This window comes from Taudactylus pleione, unplaced genomic scaffold (assembly GCF_031769625.1).
Source record: "Taudactylus pleione unplaced genomic scaffold, aTauple2 ptg000671l, whole genome shotgun sequence".
In the NCBI taxonomy this organism is placed as follows: Eukaryota; Metazoa; Chordata; class Amphibia; order Anura; family Myobatrachidae; genus Taudactylus; species Taudactylus pleione.
In genome coordinates this window covers 9,848,500-9,875,461 of record NW_028285073.1, presented here as the reverse complement: position 1 = coordinate 9,875,461, position 26,962 = coordinate 9,848,500, and the positions used below count along the sequence as shown (strand labels likewise).

At 45.2% G+C, this 26,962-nt stretch overlaps 1 protein-coding gene across 1 annotated transcript in view; it reads left to right on the top strand.

Moving 5' to 3' along the window:
• LOC148478239 (uncharacterized) overlaps positions 1-26,962 on the top strand; it is a 135,535-nt gene that overhangs the window by 49,042 nt on the left and 59,531 nt on the right. The window contains exons 3-5 of the mRNA XM_088455751.1: positions 6,491-6,553; positions 7,382-7,511; positions 10,649-10,739. Of these exons, the coding sequence (XP_088311877.1) occupies positions 6,491-6,553; positions 7,382-7,511; positions 10,649-10,739 (284 nt within the window). The remainder of the gene's footprint in view (positions 1-6,490; positions 6,554-7,381; positions 7,512-10,648; positions 10,740-26,962) is intronic.

The window sequence follows — 26,962 nt, the reverse complement described above, 5'->3', positions numbered from 1 at the left end:
TTCACGAGGATAGAGCGGAACTCCGGGCTAGAATGGACTTTCTTCCAAAGGTGGTTTCGGCTTTCCACATCAACCAGTCTTTTGTGGCCCGGCTTTTCCACAATATTCACCTTCGTCTAAATGCTTTGATGTTGTTAAGATCCTTATTTTTTATGTGGAAAGGACTGCAGCCAGACGTGCAACGGACACTATTTTTTGTAGGAGGCTGCTTGTCCTGGTTGGCCAGCTTCCAAACCGTCGCTGGCCCGATGTATTTGTCTGACAATCAGACAGGTGTATATGACCTCATCTGGGGAGCCCCCGCCTTCTATTACAGCGCATTCCACTCGCTCCATGAGTTCCTTGTGGGCGGCTGCTCGTAGGGTTTCCATGGATTCTCTTTGCCGAGTGGCAACTTAGCCGGCATATTTTTGTTCGTTTTATAGATTTGACATGATGCGGCCTCTGCACCGCAGTATGGCCGGTCTGTTTTGCAGGGTTCTCAGCGCTCTCCCGCCCGTAATGGGAGCTCTGGCACTTCCCCACTGTCTATGTTCTCCAGTGTCCCCTAGTGGAAGAAGGAGAAAACAGGATTAACCGATAAATCCCTTTCTCCGATTCCATAGGGGACACTGGACGCCCACCCTGCGCTGTTCCTTCCTGCCAGGGTTGGGGTCATTTTATGTTATGACTGTTAGAGACTGGTTTCATATCTCTGGTTGTGTTGTTTTTTCATCCTTCTTCATATGTTCTGTGTACTGGCTTCGCCTCCTCCTCTTCTGTTTTTTTTTTCTCAGCTCCCCTCGGGCACAGTTTGCTAAGACTGGGGCTTGGAGGGGGGTATAGAGGGGGAGGAGCTAGTCACACTTATTAAAAGTTTAAAGTGCCATAGCTCCACTTAGCACCGTCTATACCCCACTGTCTATGCTCTCCATTGTCCCCTATGCAATCGGAGAAAGGGATTTATCGGTAAGTACCAAAATCCTGTTTTCGCTGACCTCGGCTTTTCGCTGCTAATTGAATCCGCCTTCTGAGAGTTATATATATTGGAAGGAGCATGGTACAGTACCCAGCAGCACAGAGTACATAAGGAGTTGAGTGATGCGTTAGTGAGGACAGGGCTGCATATGACAGGGGCAGTGAGCAACGGAATGGAGGCAGCAGGAAGTCAGACTAGTGGAAGGAGCGCAGGGTCCCCAGAAACACAGAGTAGTGAATGATACAAGGCTCATGTCAAATGTATCTATGTATTAAGCCAAACTTGTTGATCTCCACATGAAGTTAATCCTGTACAGTTCTTCTTCTTCATGCTGGTTTATGTTTGCAGCTTTTCATTCCTTCATGTGCCAAAACATTACTTTCTTTAACTAATCCTTAATCATGACTTTTGCGCCAGTAATGTACGCCAGAGGGGTATGAGCTAAGTTACTGTCTAATAGACTGTGGGGAGTGTGCTGGGTTACGATGTGTCTTTTGCGGTTTGTTCCATGATCTCACCGCAGTCTCCTGTGTGTAGTGGGTGCTCTGTCCATTTCTACTCTTTTTTTTAATTTAGACATTTCTACATGATCTCACTGCACATCTGCTGGGGTGTACAAAAGGTTTTTGTGTGTTGCTCCTTGGCAGAGTGATTCCAACCTCTCTCATTAACTCCTCTGTTCCGTAGAAGCATCTGTCAACGTAACCCAGTATTTCTGATTTACCTCACAAGTACTTGTGTCTCCCTCCTTTCCTAGTGAGACCTGCTTTAGTGTAGGTGCTCGCAGCCAATTGAAGAGCCTCACATGGAGTTGATTTGAGCAGTCTTCACCAAACTTAAAATAGTGATAAAAAGATTAATATGAGGCCTGCATTGGCTGTATAGTACTTCATTTCTAAATCTAGGCACATCCTGGAAGCAGCTCTGTACATTTATAGTCTATCTACTGTTTGACGTTCCTCAGTTGTATACTGAGCACAATGCAGGGCAACATATCCTAGCCCAGTGCTTCTCCAATCCAGTCTTCAGGGCAGAGTAACCGTGCATGTTTTCCAGAACTCTGTGCTGTAGCACAGGTGTATTCATTACTGACTGACACATTTTAAAAGATCCTCTGGTGTTTCTAATAGGGGGGGAGATGTATTAAACCTTAGAGAGAGAGAAAGTACCAACCAAAGAGCTGCTAACTGCCATTTTACAGGCTATGGGCGAAATATACTATGCATCGCATTTCGGATGCGCTACATACCGCCATTAATATCTTCGGCATGTGCCTAAAATTGCGATTAAAATCACAGAACAGTTCTTCCTATAAGAGGAGAGTATCTGGTTTATGACACGCGCCGCAGGAAATGCTGAGAGGAATCAGATTGGATTCCTCCCAGGGCACATTGCATAAGAACCCCATAGGCTTCTACTAGGCAATGCCATCTATAGATGGCGTTGCTCACCGGGTCCAAGCTCCAGAAAGTAACATATTCCGGGGTATTGTACGTATGGGAATGCAGAAGTTCTCTGAATTTTGGACGCATTTTCCCTTTAGTACATCCCGCCCTGTGTTTGAAAAATGACAGTTAGAAGCTGATTGGTTGGCACTTTATCTCTCTCCAAGATCTGATACATCTCCCCCTTTGCCACTGCTTACTGATTCTGAGTGGAGACCCGGAAAACATGCATTGTTAGCCTATCCTGAGGACTGGATTGGAGAAGCAATGCCCTAGCCAACTCTACAATAATTCGTATCGAGCCCTAATGCCAGTGGCACTGTGTGCTAATGATATAGAGGAGACGGTTGGGTAAGTCATTCTGGCAGTCTAAAAAGTTAAGTACTTGGCTTCAGTGAGCAGAATTAGGACGACATGAGGCTTCATGCATGGTACCAGTTTGCCCGGCCCACCCACTGTGTGTGTGTTATACGCGGAGAAGAGCAAGGATTACTGGAGGTGGGTAGGGGCAGTGTCTCTGCAGTGCATTGGTGACTGGTCCTGAGAGTAGTACAATCCACCACAATGCACCAGTGGGGACTGGCATGCTATGGCCAGGGCCTCCACCAGTTGTAACCGCAACTTGGATCACTCGCAAGACTAGGCCATATGCAGGGCCCTTTTTGGGATCCTATGCAAAGTAATGGCTGATACAGCACTGAGCGTATATCTTTCTCATATTTTACATTAAAAGGCAATGCTTGATGATATCTCAGAGATAATTCAAGCTAAATGTACTAAATTATCAGGTTGTCTGTATTCTAAATTGCTTTTATGCTACAATAACTGAGGTGCAACTCAGTCCACATAGAGAACGTTGGAAAGGCAGTCTTTTTTATGTCTTTACCCACAATCCTCTGGTGATAATCCTGAATCATGTGATCTGTATCCAATTGATAATCTTTCACAGCCTTCATTTTAATTATTGGCCAGTTTAGCTGAAACCATTTCCAGAAAAACTTGTCAGTTGTTCCCTCCACTCTGGCTGGGAGTGTTCCAACCAAAGAACACTTGTAGCTGATAACTCTTGTAAGCATGCCTCTGCAGATATGTTATTACAGATAGGTGCCATTATTATTATATTTTTAGTTACCTATCACTGGTTTAATGCTGAATATTGACATGTGGTGTGTCAGTGTATTGTGCTTCTCCATTTCAAAATAAATATAACTGTTCTCGTCACAAGACAGTCAATAGTAATGTAGAGATACTGCCACCTTGGGTGGATAATACAGGCCAACCACGTTTGGAGGGAAGTTGTGCATCAAAATTCACATGTACAATGCAATTGGCTGCTGTCTGCTAACCCCCGTGCTCCACCATATTGACTACTCTCCCTGACTTCCCCCACAGATCTGCCCACTTCTCTGGGAAAGTGGGAGGTCCACGTGATTGTTGACGCATTTCGCAATGTACCTTGTTACGCTTCCCTGCATCTCCCACTTCCTTCTGCCCTCCGGGATCTTCCAGAGAGAGTGCTTTAAAAAAAATATCTGTCAAGTGTAGTGGTCTGGGTTTTTTTTTATGTAGGGACTTAGGGGTCTATTTACTAAGCTGTGTTAGGAGATAAAGTGAACGGTGATAAGGTACCAGCCAATCGGCTCCTAACTGCCATTTTTTAAACACAGCCTGTGACATGGTAGTTAGGAGCTGATTGGCTGGTACCTTATCACTGTTCACTTTATCTCCTAACACAGCTTATTAATTAGACCCCTTAATGTTGTTTCCTTTTTCCACTTTGTGGAAGGCACAACTTGCACTGAGCCTGAAATCTTGCGCTGCAGTAAAAATATTCTGAGGTCTCAAACTATTGGGGCTAAAGAACCTTAATATAGAAGATCTTTTAAAAACCTATAATTTCAATGAATATGCAGCTGTCAGCTAGTGAGTGAATAGATATGGAGTCACACTGTAATATAAATAGACCTGCATAGAGGGTCACATGCCTGGTCTTGTATTCTACATTGAGTCTATGTCTGATAAAATAAATCATCTGCATAAAGTCATTGTTTGGCTGCAGTTGGAACGTTCCTCCTGCTGCTTCGGTGTTTGCCATTTGGTGCTGTTTGCTCTTTGTTTTCCTTTCATTCATTTCTGTTTGTTCTGCGGTGTTTAAATGTGGGGAAAGGTCCCGTCTTTTTGACCTTCCTTTTTTTTTTTTTAAATCCTAGTACTTTCCAGTAACATTTATGTATATATTTAGAAACATGGGAACTGAAGTCGCTTTCAATCTGCAGAATTTAATCTCTACATTGTACAAAGGTGGAAATCTGCACTAATCCATCACAGCCGATCAGACATGTTGTTTCCCCATCTGACTTGCTCTAAACCACAGATGAGCAAACCGATTATAATTCAAAGGCCGCTTGTTGGCCCTGTAATCTTCAAAAGGGCCACACACTACTCCAGATCTCGCTATTAAGTTAAAACAAAACATTTAACCAAACGCAAGACTCCCCTATCTTACTACTCTTCCCATCTGTATAAATGGCTGCACCAAAAATATATGATTACCTCCACTATACAAAATGCTCTCAGTTCTCATGTCTACTCTTAAGCTGGGTACACACTAAAAGATATATCGTACAATTGGACCGTATTGTGTGTAAGCCTGATTGCGCGTGCACGGGGGTCGTTCATCACATCGTCCTATCTGCTGTGGTGAACGACCAGGTTACAGTTACATGCAGCATTTAACAATGCATCGCGCCGTTATACACCGGATCGGTGCACACGTGATGTAACGTTACATTGTTTCACATCGACAGCTGGGTATACATCCTATAGTGTGTACTCATCTTCAAAACTCCAACCACCCCTTACTACTAATTGATTGATTGAACTCTAATTAAATTTGTAATGGCCAATAATTATTGTTGTCTTTTAAGTGCCAGTTTTGCCATATAAAGAGAATTACAGTGGTATAAGCAATAAAATAAAAAACAGACAGTACAGGGGCAAAAATAAAACTAAGAGAAGTATACAGCTAAGTGAATTACCGATAATAACGTCCGTGCTCACTGATCCTGTGCCCTGTGAGGAGGCGGACAGAAAGGATTAGATTGGCTGACTGCAAGTGGAAGTGACCTGGGACAAGGAAAGTGCAGGATGAGAACCAAGAGGTTGGAGAGTCCTGCTAATGAGAGCTTACTGTCCGGGGGAGAGGGGGGTCGGGGATAAAAGCCCTGCAGAATGGTAGAGATTCGTGTGGCAGTGGAGCGAGTTCTAGATGAGAGGAGCAGCACTGGAGAAGTCCAAGATGTGACAGTGGGAGGAGTTACCAGCAAGGAGGCAATCGGAGAAAGAACAGAGGGGAGATATGGATTGAGATGAGATTAGGTTTGGGGGTGGTTGAGTGCTGTGAGTGTCTTAAGATGGATTCTGTAGGGGAAGGGGAACCTGTAAAGGAGTGGAGGGTGAGCAGAAGCTGAATCGGAGTGATGAGATTGGAAATAAGATGCACAGCGGCATTGAGGATAGATTTAAAAGGGGAGAGGCTGAGAGAGGAATACCAGAAGGTAGGAGAGATGGTTAATAAGGGTGTAAATGATAGATGTGGTGGTCTCCATTCTGAGGAAAAGTCTAATCCTGCAGATGTTGTGAAAAATTGAATTGGCAACAAATTACTACCAATTAATACCACTCTGCCCAGGAAGTGCTTTAACTTGTCAGCCACTTAGGACCAGGGATCACGGGCTTTCCTGAGAGGGAAGGAGGCAGATCACATGGGACTGTCTGTGCCCCCTGGTTCTCCCCCTCTGATCTACCCCTTCAGCTGCAGCCCCAGAATCAAAATATTAAATTAAAGGAGGCGCAGGAGCATAATGGTAGATCACCAGGCCGCTGGCGACCCTTGGGCTGTCTGGTACCCATCAATGCTCAAGGCTGGTAACAATTTGCGGTTTGTTTACTGTGGGTTACTGTGTTTTTGCTCACACTTTTTTTTTTTTCATCTCTGTTAGTAGCTACTCCTCCCCGAGTGATGCTTACAGTATATTATCAGTGTTCATGGCCCCCTTTCATTGACTTTATTCTTGTGTCTTTGCAGTATGCCGGGACTTTGCAGTTCTTGAAGATGGGGCCCTGGCTCACTGCTTGCAGGAACAGGAAAGTGAGTTGTGTGTTTGCAGTAATAGCAGGAGTCCTAATACAGGGAGTTCAGAAAGTCCCTCTGGAGTAACTGTGTACTAAGTTTCGGCTCCAGATGTGGGGCTGCAGCGCAGTCCAAAATTTAAATAGGGGAGCCACACCACTTACAAAGCACACAATCACTGCGGAGGGTATTTCCGAATACCCCGTATATCCAAACTAAGAGATTAAATAAAAGTATTTGCTGGATTGCACTACAGTCCCCAGAATTCTGACTGCAGCTCATGATCTGTAATTTGGCAGTTTGGCCTAAAATGACAGAGGTGACTTGTGACTAATGTGGTCTAACATGGGCCGAGCCCAATGTTGGCCCAAAAGCTGAATGCCTGGGTCATAGTTCATTCTGGCCACAGCTGTCCGTGTTGCACAGTATATTGTTTTGTTTTATATATCAACAAAAGTCTAGTCAAATTGTATAACATTGATATACTGTATTAACCTAAACCCTATAAATGATCATACACACATGTTGTTAGTTTCTTTTTTCATGCACTACACTGTTCCTTCCTCCTGGTATGCACTCAGAGCATGGGCCCGTGTTCCACACAAGGATTCCTAGTAAATGTAATGCTGATTGCATGGTCGGTTCAGCATATACTATGAATGTCTTACAGATAGGAACATTTATCACTGAGTCCAGTCCTGCTCAGGTGAAAGCAGCTCAGGAGGAAAGCTCCCGCATACAGAAGCAATAAGGGAGCATTTCCGTAGTGCACACCATTATAAAATATGTCTTCACGTGCAATATGTCACTCTTCAACTCTTCTCCATCTCTGTATCAATCCCTCAGTTGAGCAGCATTATGCTTCTAACATCCGGAAAAATAAGCTGGTCCAGAAGGACATCCGTATAGCCAAGAAACTCCAGGATGAAGAAGACAAGCATTGCAAAGTCTTTAGCCTGGAGAAGCAGAAGCAAATGTGAGTGTACAATTTGTGTGCAGAATGATGAGTGTACAGTGTGTGTGCGGAATGATATTGTCGCATGACATTACCCTAGTCTAGAGATCTCGCCTTACCAAGGAAAAGAAACTGGAAGACCTCTGTGATGCCTCACTCTGGACCCACAATCTCTAACCTATGTTCTCCTTTCCTCCCCATTTAATGTGAAATAGTTGTGGCAACCTTCTTCCACTTTTTTTTCTTAATTTAGGCTCACCATGTGTTTATAGGGACTGCGGTCATAATCCTGGCATTTGGGATGCCGGCGCCGGAATCATGACAGCTGTCAGAATCCCGGCGCCGGTAAGTAGTGGGGTTAGGGTTAGGCACTAGGAGGAAGGGTTATGTTTAGAATGCGGGGAGGGGGAGGTTAGGTTTAGGCACCGAGGAGGGTTAGGAGAAGGGTTAGGATACCTACCGACAGGTGTCGGTATCCTAACCACGTCAGGATTTTGACCGCCGGCATCCTGTACCCAAACCATTTATAACATGATAAAAGTAGTATTTTGAGTTAAGTTTAAGGTGAAATGTGTTGGAAAAATAGTGACACCTGGGAGCCCAACACTAGAGCTAGTTCTGAGCACGACTTATTGTAGTCATGTTGAAATGGGAGAAAAATACATTTATTTAAATTCGACAGCATTTGAAACTATTGTATTTGCATTGATGAGGATCGATAGTCGGTGTGACTACAGTCAGTGCACATAAATTGTTTATGTAATGTAGCCCATGTAATATGATGGGAATAGATGCAAGGGAGGTGTTTTTATTACAATTCTATCTCTGATGTTTGAAACTTTTCCAGTGATTACTGTGGTTTTTTATTCTAGAGGTAAGAAAAAAAAAAACATGGTTTTAAAGCAGCTGCAGGAGGAAAGTGCAATTACCAATGTTTATTTGCATCAGTGTAGAGAGAGATTGTGGAGATCATAGTTATGACTAACGTGATCCAGGGGTCAGGTCTACAAGCCCACGTACAGCCAGCTGCTTAATGGTGACAGCAGCAGTGCCAAATGTATTTGTAAGCTGCCCTGCTGCCGCACTGCTAGTACCATCCTATGTGCTTTGTCTACCGTCAAATTGGGTAGAGAACAACAGCTGTGCACCCCCATATCCACCTGGAATATCCACATGACTGTGTGGGAGCTCTGCGCCTAGTAAGTCCTGTGAGTATCAATACTCAGAGGTGTGTTCGGAGAGATGCCTGGAACAGTCATGTGGCTGTTCCTGTCAGAAGTGACAAGGTGAACAGGCCTTTTGGTGCAGTAATGGGATGGGGGGGGCCCTTTGGTGCAGTGATGGGATGGGGGAGCCTTACTGCAGTGATGGGACATCGGGGGCCTTTGGTGCAGTGATGGGACAGGGGGGCCTTTGGTGCAGTGATGGTGCATGGGTGGCTTTTGGTGCAGTGATGGGACAAGGGGGGCCCTTTGGGGGGCCTTTGGTGCAATGATGGGGTGGGGGGCACTTGGTGCAGTGATTTGAAGGCGAGGAGCCTTTGGTGCAGGGATGGGACAGGGGACTATTTGGTGCAGTGCAGTTAGAATTTCTTTGTTAAAAACTTCAATCCAACTGTTTACAAGCTGCAGCTGTCTCTCACGCAAAAAGCAGCTCGACCAACTGCTCCAAACACAAACGCATATTACTTGTGTTTGCATTTGATGCAGTGACTGGATGTTAGGGGGGGGGGGAGCTTTTGTGCAGTGATGGGACAGGGGGGCTTTTGGTGCAGTGATGGGACAGGGGGGCTTTTGGTGCAGTGATGGGACAGGGGGGGCTTTGGTGCAGTGATGGGACAGGGGGGGCTTTGGTGCAGTGATGGGACAGGGGGGCCTTTGGTGCAGTGATGGGACAGGGGGACCTTTGGTGCAGTGATGGGACAGGGTGGGACTTTGGTGCAGTGATGGGACAGGGTGGGACTTTGGTGCAGTGATGGGACAGGGCGGGACTTTGGTGCAGTGATGGGACAGGGGGAGCTTTGGTGCAGTGATGGGACAGGGTGGGACTTTGGTGCAGTGATGGGACAGGGCGGAACTTTGGTGCAGTGATGGGACAGGGGGAGCTTTGGTGCAGTGTTAGGACAAGGGGGGCTTATATGTGCAGTGTCGGGATGGGGGCTCTTTGGCACAGGAATGGAGGAGACCTTTGGTGCAATGATGGGTGGAATTTGTCTGTAAGCAATTTTTGGAATTTCTATGCAGTAATGGAGGGGAACGCCATGTATTGCAGCTTTTATGTCCCAGTATATATTACAGTTATATATCCCAGTATATATTAGTTATACTGTATATCCCACTATATATTACAGGTATACTGTATATCACAGCATATATTAGTTATATATGCCAGTATATATTAGTTATATATGCCAGTATATATTAGTTATATATCCCAGTATATATTACAGGTATATATCCCAGTATATATTAGTTATATATGCCAGTATATATTACAGGTATATATCCCAGTATATATTAGTTATATATGCCAGTATATATTACAGGTATATATCCCAGTATATATTAGTTATATATGCCAGTATATATTACAGGTATATATCCCAGTATATATTAGTTATATATGCCAGTATATATTACAGGTATATATCCCAGTATATATGAATTATATATGCCAGTATATATTACAGGTATATATCCCAGTATATATTAGTTATATATGCCAGTATATATCCCAGTATATATTAGTTATATATGCCAGTATATATCCCAGTATATATTAGTTATATATGCCAGTATATATCCCAGTATATATTAGTTATATATGCCAGTATATATCCCAGTATATATTAGTTATATATGCCAGTATATATCCCAGTATATATTAGTTATATATGCCAGTATATATCCCAGTATATATTAGTTATATATGCCAGTATATATCCCAGTATATATTAGTTATATATGCCAGTATATATCACAGTTTAAGGCTGCATTATATACCTGGTAATAAGGGGAGTTTTTGCACCAGAATCCTCAGACTTTGTTTGCAAACACCAGACCTATGAGCCTTTGCCTGGCGTCCATGGGCCAGTGCCTGTGTATAGTGAATGCATCATTCTATGGATGACTTTAGTGGTTTCTCTTATGTGTCTACAGTGAGGAGTTAGACTCTGAATACGCTCGGGCTATACAGGAAGAGTTGCAGAGGAAAGCACAGGAATGCATGCAGAGGGAAGAGGAAGACAAGGTAATGTAAGCCATAGGTTTATAGCTACTAGTTGTAGTAGGTGTTTGTCAGTATCCCGATTATCCTGGATCTGACTTCAAGTATGCTGCCAGCTAATCACATTACTAGGAAGGTGACAATTCCAGACAATTAGAAGAACTAGATGAAGTCGATATTTTTTAGGAAAAACTGTACAGTTACATCAGCAATGGAATATTTAGTTTAATAAAGAAAGCTGTAGCAACCAATCAAATATTTGCTTTGATTAGCCTACTATGAAAAATGTCATTGGATTGGTTTCTTTAGGTTACATCATGTAGGTGATACGTGCAAATCGTTGCATTAATTACCAGCTTGTAGTGACTCCTGGGATAGGACATTCCCCCCCTGTCACTCTCCCATCCCCAAAACCTTATTATATCTACGTTTCTCACTTCACTTTTCTGCATACCAAGGATCTGATTCAGACATGGGCGCAGGACTGATCTATGCTGAGTCTTGGGCCACAGCAGGTCTGAGAAGATGTGTTATAGCAGCAGGAGGCTTCTCCGATCCGCTGCCTGTGTCCGAAGATGCAGCATCGGATCACCATAGCAACCATCAGCCAGACCATGAGGCACTGAGTGCTTCTGACATTTAGAGTAAGGGTGGGTGTAGAAGAATGTTGCCTCAGCTAGAGATCCCATTATAATTTCTTAACTCTTGTTTCAAAGATTCTAATATAATTGTCGAAGTTGCAGAGTATTTCACAATATACTTCGCCAGTACAGAATAGGTAAACTTTATGCAGAGTGTTGAGGATAAAGATAATTTCAATATTGTTTGCATAATGTAAGCTGTGCTTAAAGGACCACTAAACCCCCAAACTGAAGTTTTTCAGATAGAAACCATGGGGTATAATTTATCAAAGTTCGATTTGATGTTCGATCTAGCTCACCTGTACAAATCCCTCATCATATCCCACATTTACTAAAATTCGATTTTAGAAGCCTTTTCTAAATCTAATTCGATTTGGTTCGATTTTGCACAGTGATTTGATAGATTTTTGCATGCCCATGTACAAATCGAACACCAAATCCCATTCACAAACTAACTTCAAATCCCGAAACGAATAGACCTGCTTCATGCTTTAAATTTTAGCATGAGCAGGTCTGTTTGACACAGATGCATGCACAGATCAGTGAGATACGCGCATGCATCTGTGGTGTAAAAAGCTACAAAAGTTTTAAAATGACGTGGGGCCCCGCCCTACAATCACAACCAGCGCCGGACTTTTCAGAGTCAGTCCTGGTTATGTAAATACGGGGGACAAAAGACGTAGGGGTCCCCTCTATTTAGCACAACCAGCACCAGAATCTTTTTAGCGGGGGTGTAATGCAACAGCAAGGGGAACCCTCTCACTAAAGCATTATACCGAACTGCTAGTGAACCCCGAGCTGGGGAGGTGGGGACCCCCAGTAAAGTGGTCCCCCTCTCCAGAGCAGCCTGGATCATTAACCCCCTATGAAACACTTTTAATGTAGTTTGCAAATAATTTCTGCACCTCCCCCTCCAACCCCGTCCTCGGCACGTTTTTAATAAAGCCACAAAGGGGTTGCGGTCTCAAAAGAACAGGCAGTGTTCATGCAGTAGTATCCCCAATTCAAATTAGGCCACACAGTAGCACAATCTTATTCGCATTACACCACACACAGGGCCTGATTCATTGTGGATCGCAGCTGCAACAGCTTACGTAGTTGGCCCATTATTGCATATGCATCGCAGTTTGACTGCGCGACGGCTACACTGAGATCACACTGCGATCATGCAGAGCACGGTAAGCCATCGCAGAGTGATTGACAGGTGGTCAGCGTTTGGGGGTGGTGACGGGGGAGTGGTCGGAGATGGACAGGCACGCATAAATTGGCCTCTGCGACGGCATACGCAGCTTGAGAACTCACTGCGTGCGACGAGGTTAGCAATTTCTGAGTGAGGGGCCGATGTTACTGATGTATACTCATGACTGCAAGGTATTACGGATGTGCAAAAGTGGTAGTGGGCGTCTCTGTGCTGGCTTTGGGGTCTATACTGGCTTAACGATTGCAGTCATTAGCATATTCACTATTGCGTACATAGCTGCGTGCGTAATCGCAGCTATGTACGCAATAGTGAATCAGGCCCATAGTGCCCCTGATTCACATTACACCACATAGCAGTGTCCCTTATTCATGTTATGACACACAGTAGTGCCCCTTCTACACAATGCCCACAGCAGTAGTGCCCCTTCTACACAATGCCCACAGTAGTGGTGCCCCTAATACACAATGCCCACAGTAGTGGTGCCCCTTATGCAATGCCCCCAGTAGTGGTGCCCCTTATGCAGAGCCCCCAGTGGTAGTGCCCCTTATGCAGAGCCCCCAGTGGTAGTGCCCCTTATGCAGAGCCCCCAGTGGTAGTGCCCCTTATGCAGAGCCCCCAGTGGTAGTGCCCCTTATGCATAGCCCAAAGTAGTGGTGCCCCTTATGCATTGCCCCTAAGAGTGGTGCCTCCTATGTAGTGCCCCCAGTGGTAATGCCCCCATTAGTAGTTCCCCCAGTAGTGGTGCCCCTTATGCATTGCCCCCACTGGTAGTGCCCCTTATGCAGAGCCCCCAGTAGTAGTACCCCTTATGCAGAGCCCCCAGTAGTGGTGCCCCTTATCCAGTGCCCCCAGGAGTGGCGCCTCTTATGCGGTGCCACTTATGCAGTTCCCCCAGGAGTGATGCCACTTATGCAGTGTCCCCTATGCGATGCCACCATTAGTAGTGCCCCCAGTAGTTGTGTCCCTTGCACAAAAATTAACAGTAACACAATACTTACCCTTAAGCCCCCCGCTCCTACGTCCGCTGCCATCCAATTGGCTGCTCCTTGGAACTATGGAGAGACGTCATGACATCTCTCCCATAGTGCCTACTGCAGGAGCTGGAAGCTGGAGCTCAGTTGTGAAAACTGGCGGAATCTGATTGGTTGCTATGGGCAACATCCCTACTTCTAAAAACTCTTACTTTAGTAAATGTACCCCTGGGCCTGATTCTGAGTTTGGAGTAAAGCAGGGTGAAGCCAGTAACTTTGCTCCAGAGACAAACCATAGACCTGATTGAGATATGTACGCAGACCTGATGGTTTTTTAGATCTCAGATGGCTGGAGGACTGGCATGCATAGGACCCATTCCGCACATCTGTAGAACGGGTCCTGCGAGATCACTCACAGTGCCCCACAATGGCAGCACGTTTGCCTTGCTGCAGTCATGTGGGAGAGCGGGTGCCAACGCAGGGCTGACACCCCTGTTTTGTGGGCATGCTGGGGTCTGAGTCTTCCAGCATAGATTTTTTGGCCCCTGCCGATTACATGATAGGATGGTGGTTCGGCCGAATGCCCATCTGACAATTAGTATGCTCATACACACTTACTAATCGTCGGCCCGATTTGTCGTGACTGATGTCACAACTGGACTGGCATTTACATGTGCCCGTCCAGTTAAGCTGTCAGTCACTGGTGGCCTCTGCAGCAAGTGTACAGGCGGCTGGCTTAATGTGTAAAGGGCATTATGGTGTTTGGCATAATGTGTAAGGGGCATTACTGTGTGAAGCATAATGTTTTATAAGGGGCATTACTGTGTGTACCAGAATGTGCTATAAGGGGCATTACTGTGTGTGGCATAATGTTTTATTAAGCGCATTACTGTGTGACGTAACCTGAATAAGGGGCACTACTGTGCGGTGTAATGTGACTAAGGAGCACTACTGTTTGACATTATTTGAATTGGGGGTACTATTGTGAGGTCACGCCCCTTCCCAGCGAGACCGCACTCTTTTTCTTCCAATATGCGCCTATGCTGCAAGCTCTTCCTGCTTGAGGTATGGAGGGGGCACCAAAATAAGTAGTAACGGCTCTGCTTTGGTGTGCACAGACGTGTCCTCCTCTGTGTTCAGCACTTCTGCCCTAAAAAATTCCTACAGTGAACACTATCTAATCCTCTACAACTGCAAAGCTAGGGCTTGGTCAATTGGCAAAAATCCTTCCCTTTTCTTTGTGTGTGACCTACACCAATGTAGTGCCAGCTTTACCTAACCGAACCAACCAAATACCAAATATCTGACTATGGCACATGTTTGAATCCCCTACAGGATGAGCTTAATACAGAGAATGATGTACACTTGTGTGTTGTTCTTATCTTAATTTAATTTGTAAGAGCATAGACTAAGAAGTGGGAGGAGTCAGGAATAGTAAGGACAGGAGCCAGATGATGATGCCGAGGTGGGCCTGTGTGCAAGGGGTGCAGCTGCTATGGGGCCCAGAGCAGAGGGGGGCCCATCTTCTTTGTCAAAGTTACATGTGTCATACAATTTTTCATTAATTGGTGGTACATAGGGGCCCTTACAAATTTTTGCTATGGGGCTTCCAAATACCTAGTTACGCCCCTGCCTCCCAGCACTCCTGGTGGGGCGCATGTCATTCTGGGTCATGAACTCGGAAGTCCCTCTATCTCTAAGGATAGCTCTTATCGGGATTTTACTCACAAATCTTCATGCATGCCGGCGTTACTAAGAGTGGCTTGATGTATCCCGTCCTCTGTCTGATGAAGGACGATGTAAATGTGTTTTCATTTAGAAAATGGAAAAATAATGAAAGTAATTTTTATATTCATTGAATTATTTCCTTCCACAAATACTTTAAAATGAAGAAATAAAAAAACAAAGAAAAATGAAAAAGGGGATTCCCGATTACAAGGTCCACAGGAATGCCTTCTGGGATCGTTTTCAGCATCCAGGTGTCCCTGTTGTTTTTGCTGTTTATACAAAATGTTTACATGTAATTATCATGAGGCAGGAGCTGACTACTGATATATACAGTACATCGTCTCCATCCAACATGATGTCCAGTTACTCCAGGCAGCTACTGTACTGTATGTCGGCAGATCATCACTTGCTACCCATCACCAGTATGAAGGTTACTGTAACAGGCCCTAGAATGCTGCTGAGGTTATTGTGTGATGATTTCATGCTGGTGACATCACCCACCAGTATCTAGATCACAGACAATATCATGTCTTGTATATATTGTATTGATGAAAATACAAGCTCATAAACATTTAATGTTTTGTCTAAAACACAAATATCACCCCCAAGGTAGTATAAGAGCCTGAGCCTGTCTCATAGTGAGTCTGGAGCTTTCCCTGCTCAGTTACGTCTCATTTACTTCTTACCATAATTATCAGAATGAGGAGACATTAGGCAGACCTCTGAAAATTAAATTTTTGGAGGTTTGACCACAATTACCATAAGCACCAAGCACATTCTGAAGATGTTGTGGTCATAAAGAGTCCTATCTTTTTGGTGTTTTACCCAAGAGGGAACCAATAGGATCCCTGTGGCTCAGGCATGCACTGGGTGACGACTATGCATGCACAGATGTGTTCCCAGGGGACTTCTGGGAGACAAACACTGAAGTCTCCACACCGCAAAGGACAGATCTTATCGGCAGAGCTGTACTCTGCTAAAATGTACGTGTATATGGCGTTACTAAACCCGCATTCAATCATTGGCGGGATCCATTGCATCCAAAATGCGATGCTTGATGCATCCGGTCCCATGTGTATGAAGCTTTCTTTTATACTGTCTGAGAGGCGCCTACAGATAGAGAAATGTGATTTACACACCCTGTAATCTGCTTCCCTAATCCATCAGATTGTTTTATATAACCTAAAGCAAGTAATGGTATTTCTCAGTGGTTATCGGTCATCTAGCAGTGACTGTGTCACTACTGCATGACCAAGAGAAACACTGAGAGCGAGAAACACGAGAATTACTATAATTCAGGCAAATACCTTGGAAATGTCAGAGTTCAGGTTACTGACCAGGAAGACAGACAACTCCCAATGGATGAAGTGATGGAATGATTAATAAATGACACTAATTATTATGTAAGACGGATCCCACGTCACAGTAAGCAGGTATACATGAGCGTGGAATATGATCTGTTGTTGAATTCAGTGGCGTATCTGTAATAGATGCAGGAGGTGCAGGGCACATGGCTACATGGGTCACGGGGGACCCCGTGCCACACACCTTGCACCCATGAGAGATCCCCCAGAGACTGTGTCAGAGTCTGTGAGATGCCCCCCTAAAAGTCCCTCTACGGGTGTATGTACTTCTGGTTTCCCTCCACTCTGTTCAGCAATAGAATAATTGGGAAAAGACCAGGTTAATAATATATTTATGGATTTTTCATTGCCCCAAGTGACCCTCTATACGGCTATTGTGATTAACCTAGGGATCCATCTTTTATAATTCCATTCAAGCTATATTCTGTTCATGTCAAACAGCTAGAATGTAGCTGAAACAATAAGGGCAATGTAGGCTAAACAGGCATGGTCATGCAGCTGTAGGAGCTGGGCTGAACCTACAACAACCATTTTTATGGTGGTAATTCATCTTTGATAAACAAGTGCAACAAGAATGTCAGTGCTCCGTGACAGATTATTTGTTAGTGATTGATTGAAACCAGACAAGAAAGAATTCGGAATACATACTATGACGACAGAGAATATGCTGGTAAAGATATTGGGCCTTATTCAGACCCGGTCGCAAGCTCTGAGTGCTCGCAACCGGGTCGATGTTTGCCCACTGGGCATGCGCACGTCGGAGCCGGCTCCGACGTGCGCATGCGCGAGACCCGGCTGGCGCCGGAAACTCAGTCGCTACGGGTCTCGCACCAAAGGGGGCGAGCTGTCGATGGTGATTGACAGCTCGCCCCGTTTGGGAGGCGGGCAGGGGGGTGGCCGGCCAAACGGAGGCGTTCCCGACGGAACGCTTGACGTTTGGGGGCGGCCCCACTGACATCAGCAGGGAGCTCTCTGGGGCTTGCGCTTGCCGAGACCCAATCTTAGGGTCTCGTCGCAAGCCCTGATGGTAGCGATGGTCTTGACCATCGCGACCATCCCCCTGGTAACCCACCGCTTAGCACAGGAGGCCGCACTAAAAAAAAGAAGCGGCCGCCCTCATTCAGAGAGAGCGATCGCTTCTTGCGACCGCCTCTGAATGAGGGCCATTGTTCCAGATCTTGGAATAATAGATGACCCTTTGATCTCAGAATATTTGGACGGAGTAGATTGAAGTATGGTCCCAGCTGTTGGAGCAATATTGATTTTAAAGATGTAGATTTAGTTCTTTAGAAGTTTTTGGTTCAGTTGCGGATTTTCTAGACTGTGCTGTTGTTGATGTTAAAATTGTAGATACTACTTTTTATGTTGGTTTTGTAGATTGAGATGTTGTTGAAGTTGTTGGTTCATTCATTGTTGCAGATGTACAGTAGACACAGTTGTTGCTATAGACTGAGCTATTGTTGCAGATGTACCATATACAGTTCTTGCTATAGACTCAGTCATATTTGCAGATGTACAGTAGACAGTTTATATAGAAAGAAGGGTGTGTCAGGTGCGCTCTCTGGATGTGTGGAAGTACTGGATTGTGTGTGTGTGATTGCGTGGAGAATGAGAGATTGACAAGGAGGTGCAGGGCCAAAACCGTTTATTGAGTAGGCACAGTGCTGCTCCAGAATGGTCCGGGGGGGGGGGGGGGGTGTATGGGGGGGGTGGGGTAGTCACAAGGTGTGACTGGCTCGGGGGGGGGGGGGAGGACAGTGGATCCTTTTAGGGGGCTCCTTACCATGTGGTTCTTGACCAGCACGTCTTCCCTGCTGGACCTACGGTCTACAATCTTGCGAGCAGTAGGATGGATAATGGATGTCCTTGTAGGTTGCTGTGGCGGCGCCCCGCACAGTATAGTATGCAAATCGACTTACCTACAGGTAGGTTGCCTAGTATGTGGCGTGTCTTGCTCAGGGGCGATGCCTGTCTTGTCCTGGCTTGGACGAGTGGTGCTGGCGCCGTGGAGGCGATGCTGAGGTCTGTGTATTGCCTGCGGATTGGGATTTCCCTATATGCAGGTGATGGTGGGAACAGTCTGTGGGTTGACACTGCCAGTGGCTTGCGCTCAGTATCCCTTGGTGCAGAAATGCTGTCTGCCGGCCCAGACCTAGATAGCCGCCGTGAGCTGGGCGGGGTGCCCGATCGCCGTGGTGGGAGTGCTGGGAGTGTGCCACGGTCCAGGACAGGATGCCGCTCGCTGATGCTGCTAATGGCTACCTGGACCTGCGGTCCTCCTGTGCGGCTGGTGCAGACGCGACGGTGGGGGGGTGTGCGCAAGAGTACGGGGGTGGGTGACTCCAGTCACAGTGTCGATGGGGGTAGCTAGGGTGGAGAGGGTATTCAGGTGTGGTATGGTCTCCAACGCATTTTGGCTTGTGGCCTTCCAGTTGTTGGAGCAATATTGATTTTAAAGATGTAGATTTAGTTCTTGTAGAAGTTTTTGGTTCAGTTGCAGATTTTCTAGACTGTGCTGCTGTTGTTGATGTTAAAATTGTAGGATCACTTATTGATGTTATTGGTTCAGTGTTCCTCACTGCTGTTGCCTAAGTTATGTGTGAAAAAAACAAATGAATTACCATAGGGTTCTGTGTTCATGTCCCATTATAGCATAAACAAGATTACTTGGTGTATGTTGGTGTCACTCACTTTATTTTTCATGTTGTCCACTCGCCGTTTGTGTATATTATTGTTCTGAACCAATTGTGCAGCAAAATGGGGCCTAATCAGTAGTATAATCTACACCTCGGTCACAAATATAGGTAAATAACCCTCGGCAGATTCTGGGACTAACAAACAATGTGATTATCCGACCTCCTGCCTTGTACTTGGATTACGTGATATCAAGCATCCCCAAGTAACACATGCAGTCTCTCCCCTGTCTCTACCTTACACGTGTGTCCCATGACAAGTCACATTGGTGCCATTTATGAATGGTGTAACACTAGTTATGGCAGATATCTCCTGCGCTAAATAAGGATTGCCAGAACACCGCCATTCTCATGACCCCTCGGGGAACGGAGATGTTTTTCAATTCATCACATTTCTAAAAATGTTAATTTTGGATCTTGAAGACTACAGCTAAGGCCATCTATAAATAATGACAGCAGTTACTTTTATGGGGATGGAACCGGATAGAGAGAGCTTTTCAGATGCCTCCCTGTGTGTGAGCAGCTCATCTTCTTCCTCCTCCTACACTGGATTTGCTTATTCAATTTTAATTTATTTTATTATTATTCACTCCCTGGTCACACTCCCTGGTCACAGTCCCTGGTCACACTCCCTGGTCACACTCCCTGGTCACACCCCCTGGTCACACCCCCTGGTCACACTCCCTCTGGTCACACTCCCTGGTCACACTCCCTCTGGTCACACTCCCTCTGGTCACACCCCCTCTGGTCACACCCCCTCTGGTCACACTCCCTCTGGTCACACTCCCTGGTCACACTCCCTCTGGTCACACTCCCTCTGGTTACACCCCCTGGTCACACTCCCTGTTTGGAAATATGAAAATAAAAAGCGGTAACCCTACTGTCCCCTCCTCTTCCCCTCTCCTCTGCAATTAGGTCTCATTTACATTTGTGTACACCCCGAGTCTTTGTTTTTACCAAGAGCCCTATCCCCAACACTGAAGGTATGTTTATCATACGTATTGATAATGTATTAATACAACTATATATTGTATGTTCAATGCATGGGCAAATGATTAGTATATGTAAAGAATGAACAGTGAGATGGGGGCAGTCACTGTACCCATAACAAAATACAGTAGGCATGGGGCTGTGTGACATGTCTGCATATTCAGGTCTGAGAAAAAAGACAATTCTAATATGAGACATTAAACATCAGACAACCCAGCAAATACATTTACATGACGCTTAGATGGAAAACAATTATGCTAAATACCATACCCACCTACAGATTCCTTTGTAGAGCCCCCCTACCCCTCCACCTAATACTCCCCTTCCTAAGGCTTCGGCAGCTGGCCCAATACTGATGCTAATAAACATTCTGTATTTCTGGAGCACAGGAATAATGGGGGAAATTACTGTACTGTAGGAGATGCGGGTAGTGGTGGAAACACCCAAATTGAATGGGTGCTGTACCTGTCCTCCTACAGTCATCAGGACCTCAATTATAAGTAAATTCAGTCTGTTAGAATTTTTCCCCTGATGCCCTGTTTCCCATTTACACATATAGATAAGACGTTATTATGAGAATGCATGTCAGTATGAGATCATTATCAGGGTCCTACTGTGCTACATGGGGCTAGAGATCCATAGGATACTACTTTCTCTGCGTGTGTAATTATCACCTGATGCCCCCCCTCCTTACCACCATTATAGAACGTAGTTGTAATTTTAAATTGAGGCCAGAATGTGCTGTGAATCTGCGCTTGCAGACGGCTCTCCCACCCTTTGTTTATTTCCTACTCTGTGTTGTGGTTGGAGGGGTTTGGGGGTGGGGTTTAATCAGCCTGGACACTTGGTTGTAGCCATACTTATTAGTTACTCATAGGCTGCTTTAGCAACAATGCTTAGTTCAAAGTGTTGTTAGAATTTTTAAATGAAAGGCAGAGTTATTCAGGAGTTAAACAGAAGGATAACAATACTTGCTGGCATAAAACTTTAACTGTGTCTTACCTTCGCTTGTTGGTATGTCCGCGGCAATCACCTTCTCCCACTCATCCCAGCCTCAGGCACTTCCATTTCTCACTTAGGGTTTGTGATGTTCTTCTTGCAGCTGGCGTATAGACTCTATGTAGATGTTTTCTGATGGATTTCAAGTTGTTTGGAGTGAGCTCATCATAATCTATAAAGTATTTTAGAGCACTAATACTGTATGCCTTGCAAGTGCCTCAGGATCTGCGAATGTGGGCAGAGCTTTTGCTTCTTGGCATAGCATTGCCCTCAGAAGGTGTTTATCAGCCAGGGTATGATAAATGGCGGGTTAGTATTCAGTGTCCCTCCACACACTGCCCTCTTTCAGATCGATGGCCTTGCAACCCAGATGAGGAAAGCACTGGATGGGGCAGACCACGGCAGCCAATACCACGTCTGAGTTATTGCTGTGCAGATTTACCATTAATGAGAGGCAACGCTCCTTAACTAGTCTGGTGATGGGACTAAAGGGAAACACTCTGCAGCGCTGAACTAGCTCCCCAAACAGCTTAGTTGCATGGCGTTGGAGGACTTGGTTTGCATTATTTAGATGTCTTGCAGTGTAGCTGAGGATTTTATTTTATTTGTACCAAGTTTTCCCTTCATACATTTGAATGATGGTCACTAAAACTCTCAGGATGACTGGAAGCAAGGTCGGATCTTCTTTCTTCATCTCCCGCAGAAGTGTCTTTATAAAGGCATCCCTGAATTTCTTAGCTGCGTTTGGTAAGGCTCTTGTGAAACGTATTGATATCAAGGTCATCCGGTATGGGTATTATGGGTAATATGTTGTTATTACATTATGGGTAATATGTTGTTAACAACTACATTAGGTAGGTCCCCAGAGGCACATTCAGGAATGCCATAAGAGCCACACAAATCGTAACTTTGTTTTGTAAATCATGTGAGTTATGGTGGCCATACACTGCACGATATACGTGTCGATCCAACGGATCGGCACGATATAGGTGCTATATCGTGCCGTGTATGGGCATGATATCGTACCTGATATCGTGCTGCGCGCTCCCGTGGGGTCGTACATCGCATTCCCAGGTCTTCCTGCAAAACCATCTGACCTGGGATGCAATGTACGATCCCATTCAAATGGTGGAGGGGGGAGCCGGCATATCGTGCGGTCTGCGGGGACCGCACGAATGCCGGCAGTGACAGCACGATCCGTCTGCTGACGGATCGGCAGTCTCACTACACGGTGCATCGCACCGTGTATGGCCAGCATTAGTTAGTGCCTTAAGAAGACCCAGTATTTTTCTCCAGGCTCCGGTCTGGACAATACTTTCAACAAAGTTGCCGGCACATTCGTATTCATTACACAACATGTCAGATGGAACGGTCTTATATATCGCACCAGGGCCAAATGTAATTAGATGTTTTGGTGTTACCTTGGGTTCCTGTTCTGCGCTGTTCACATTACTTCTATGAGGTATAAAGCTGCTGCGATGGCCAGCCAGTAAGGAACTCACTTGGTGTATGGTGATAACGATGATCCGTTTATCCTCAGTACTGGTACCACTTTGTATTTTCCAGCTGGTGAGTATAGCGCAGGCTTTTGTGAATAATAGCTTAATACTGGGCTCTTGCATAGCAGAACTTCCAAAGGCCACAGCAGCATTAGTGATGAACATAGAAAGAACTCTCTGGGTGCTGGGATGAGTTACAGCCTCCATATGTGGACATATCAGAGATAACAAATACACATGAGTGAAGGGCACAGTGTTGTAAGACATTATACCAGCCAGCGTGGTAAATGCAGACAGTGGAGGGGAGCACCCGCGTACCTGAATAGCAGTCACAAGTTCCGCAATGGTGATCTCCATGTAGTCCCTGGCTAGGTAGAAAAGCACTTTGCTGGCTGTTAGCCAAATGCATTCGGTGTTACCCTGCTCTGCTTCTATTATTGCCTGTATAATAACAGGGATGATGTTTTTAAATAAGCCGTTTATATCCATCCTAATCTCTAAGGCATGGCACAGAAAATCCAAGATCATGTGCCTGTTAGTAATGGCCAGCTGCCCCTTTGCGAGGACATCGTTGATCATGTTAACACAACGTACAAGTTTTACCAATGGCATTTCGGCAGTCATCTTCTTTTTCTTGTCCGTCTCAATAATGGCCAACTTCTCCATCTCCTTTGTGGTTTTCCAGTGGCATAGTTGCAATGATCTCAGGCAAACACCTCTTTATCACTGGAGAGTAGAGGAGTTCCATGTCCTGGAGAATCACCTCGGTGTTATCAGTAAGCTACCTGGTGGACAGCATGGCTGGTAGTTTGTTATTACTCTCTCCTCCCTTATGCAGCATCACATCAGGTGAATCATTTTCCATTGTGTAAAAATCAAAAACTGCATATGCCAGGGAGGGAGGTGTCTAAAGGGGTAAGTGTCACAGTGTTATCTGCTCCTTACCAGAAGATGTTATTCAGTCTTTTTCACATCCTTATTGAATATGTCAATGAGGTCCTTTTTTGACGAAGTTAATCAGGTCCTTACCGGAAGATGACAATCAGGTCCTTATCAGAAGAGGTTTATCAGGACCTTATTGGAAGATGTTAATCCAAGGTCCGTATCAATAGTCATTTTCCAAAGTCGCCTAACTAAAATAAGCAGGAATTACTGTATATACTCGAGTATAAGCCGAGTTTTTCAGCACATTTTTTGTGCTGAAAAAGCACCCCCTCGGCTTATACTCGAGTCATGCCCGCATGGTATGCAGCTGAGTAGCGTACCATGCGGGCCGTCTGTCAGACTCTCATCGGCTGCTGCTGCTCCCACTGCGGGAGCCATCTTCCGGCTCCCGCAGTGGGTAATGGGAGAGACGTAGTCATGACGACGTCTCTCCCATAATGCAAAGCGTCCGGAGGATCCAGTAGCAGCGTCTGGACCAGGAGTGGGGTTTCAGGTAAGTGTTTTTATATATATATATATATATATATATATTTATATATTATTACATCTCTCTACTGGGGGCAGTACCAGGGGGGTATTACTACTGGGGGCACTACCAGGGAGGGATTGATACTACTGGGGGCAGTACCAGGGGGGTATTACTACTGGGGGCACTACCAGGGGGGTATTACTACTTGGGGCACTACCAGGGGGGTTATTACTACTGGGGGCACTATCAGGGGGGGGTATTACTACTGGGGCACTACCAAAGGGGGAATATTACTACTGGGGGCAGTACCAGGGGAGGGATTACTACCAGTAGCTCTGCATTTCCCACCCTAGGCTTATACTCAAGTCAATAAGTTTTCCCAGTTTTTTGTGGTAAAATTAGGTACCTCGGCTTATATTCGGGTCGACTTATACTCGAGTATATACGGTACTCAGTGAGTAGCAATGTGAGACAGAATGTCACCACAAAGTGGCTGCCAGTAGCTGGGCATCCTTTATATAGGGGTCAGTGGCATATCTATAATCGCGGGGCACACGGGCCCCCGGGTCCAGGGGGGCCCCGCACCGCACACCCTGCACCCATATTATTTTAAACTTGCCTGTCCGTGGTCCCGGTGTTCTGCGCTTGCGCAGTAGACTCCGGGCACACTCTAGTGCCCGGAGTCTACTAATCCTCCGATGACTGGCCAGCCGCGTCAGTCGGCTGCCGGCCGCCGGGAAGAAAGGAGGGGGCCCTGCACGCGGAGTGCACACGGGCCCCCTCCTCTTTTAAGATGCCCCTGATACGGGTGTAACCTGAATTGTGACATCGCAATGCATGTAGTGCTGGATTCACAACAGGGTAGCCAGGGCAGTCACCAAGGGGCCCCATCACACAGGGGGACTGTTGCATAATGTGAACTGGGGGCACTACGGTGTGCGTAATAGATTTGTAGTGCTGGGACTGATAGTATTGACAATGATACTTTTTAATAACATCGCCAGTATATGATTTTTACTTTTTTTTTTTTTTGAGAGGGCCTCCCACACAAAGCTTAATACCACCCTGAATGCTGCAGCTTAGATCAGCTTTTTGCCCTACCTGCCACATTTATATAGCATGAATACATGTCTGTGTGACCCCATTGGTAGCTGCACAGATAGGACATTTACCAAGGATAAAGCTGCTGGCCTCTAATAATAACACACTGTCATCTCCATCTGCTACAATTGTCATAGTTAGAAATAAGTGTCAATAATACTAATTCCCTTCGTTATGTACCAGGTGTTTCCCAAACCTCTAAGACTATAAGTTCAATGGGGCAGGGCCAGCTTTAATTTTTTTGTTTCATGTCACTGTATATCATTTGTTTATGTCATGATCCCATAAGTGTACAGTGCTGTGTAGGATGTCAGCACATTATATATAAAAGATAATATCTCATTTATCGGATGAATAGACATATGTGGTGTAAAGGCTCATACACACGGGACGATGTGCTGTATGAACGATATTGGTGAAAGATTTAACTTGTACTCTCTGTGGTGCAGGACAAACGATATTGGGTGTACACAATGATAGAGATCTTTCAGTGAAGTCATCCTGCCATATCTCTGAACACGCAATTCTTGACGATATCGTCCAAATTGACCTGCATGTACGGACAACCAAAGATATCGTTATCGTCCAGCAGGAGCGAGCATCGTTGGTCGTTCATTGCATACACTCAGAACGTTATGAACGATATATCGTTGAACGTTATCGTTCATATCGTTCAAAGATATCGTCTTGTGTGTATGCCCCATAAGGGACTCTGTAGCCTGATAGCAGAACCTTTGCAGCAAACCCAGAAACTGACCCCTCCTGAGAACTGCTAGTGCTACTGAGCTTCCCCAGGCACCTCAGTGCAGCCGTTACCGCACTGCACATACGCAACTTGAAAAGGCTGCATGTGCAGTAGCCGCAAAGGGGCCCATAAGTAGAAGTAAAATGATCGCGAATCCAATAATAGCCCATCCAGGAGACCTGAAGTGATGCATATCGCACCAATAAGTATCTTTCAAATTCACATTTTATAATAAATATGCCCTAAGACACAAGAAAAAAAGAAAGAGGGATTGAGTGCACGAGTGACGGGAATCTATATGAAATATTGTTTGCAAGAAAGCGGCACTCCAAACGTCAAGTTACACCGGAGTGTTTACTTGAGCATACAGCAATATAAAGCAGCAATGTCAGGGCAGTAATAGCCCTTACTCAAACTAGTTAGAGCTTGAGAAAAAGTTGTAATTTGCCCTATTTATTTATATAAAAGACAGAGTTAGGGGGTGCACAATGGGGAGTTATCTCTGGGGCTTGGTGTAGTCTCGCCACATCGGTCACAGTGACAAGCTGGCATCACAGAAAGCAGCCAATATCGCCTGCTTTACATTACTTAATTATGCCCTTAAATATGTGGAAAAAGCAGTTTCCGCATATTTTAAGGGCAGTATTCATTAAGAATTATGCTCTTTAGTATTAATGAGTATAAACTTTATATAATTATTAATTGATAAGTTATTCAGTTATTAAATTAGTCATATTTGCTTACTAGTATAATAATATTGGCAATAAAGCCTCCACGGTTTATCAGGAATACATTACAGCTCCTCTGTATAACGTTCCACATCATTCTGTTAGAGCCTGAATCTCCTGGACTAACCACGTTCAGGCTGAACCTCCACTAAATGCTATATAATTAGCATTTT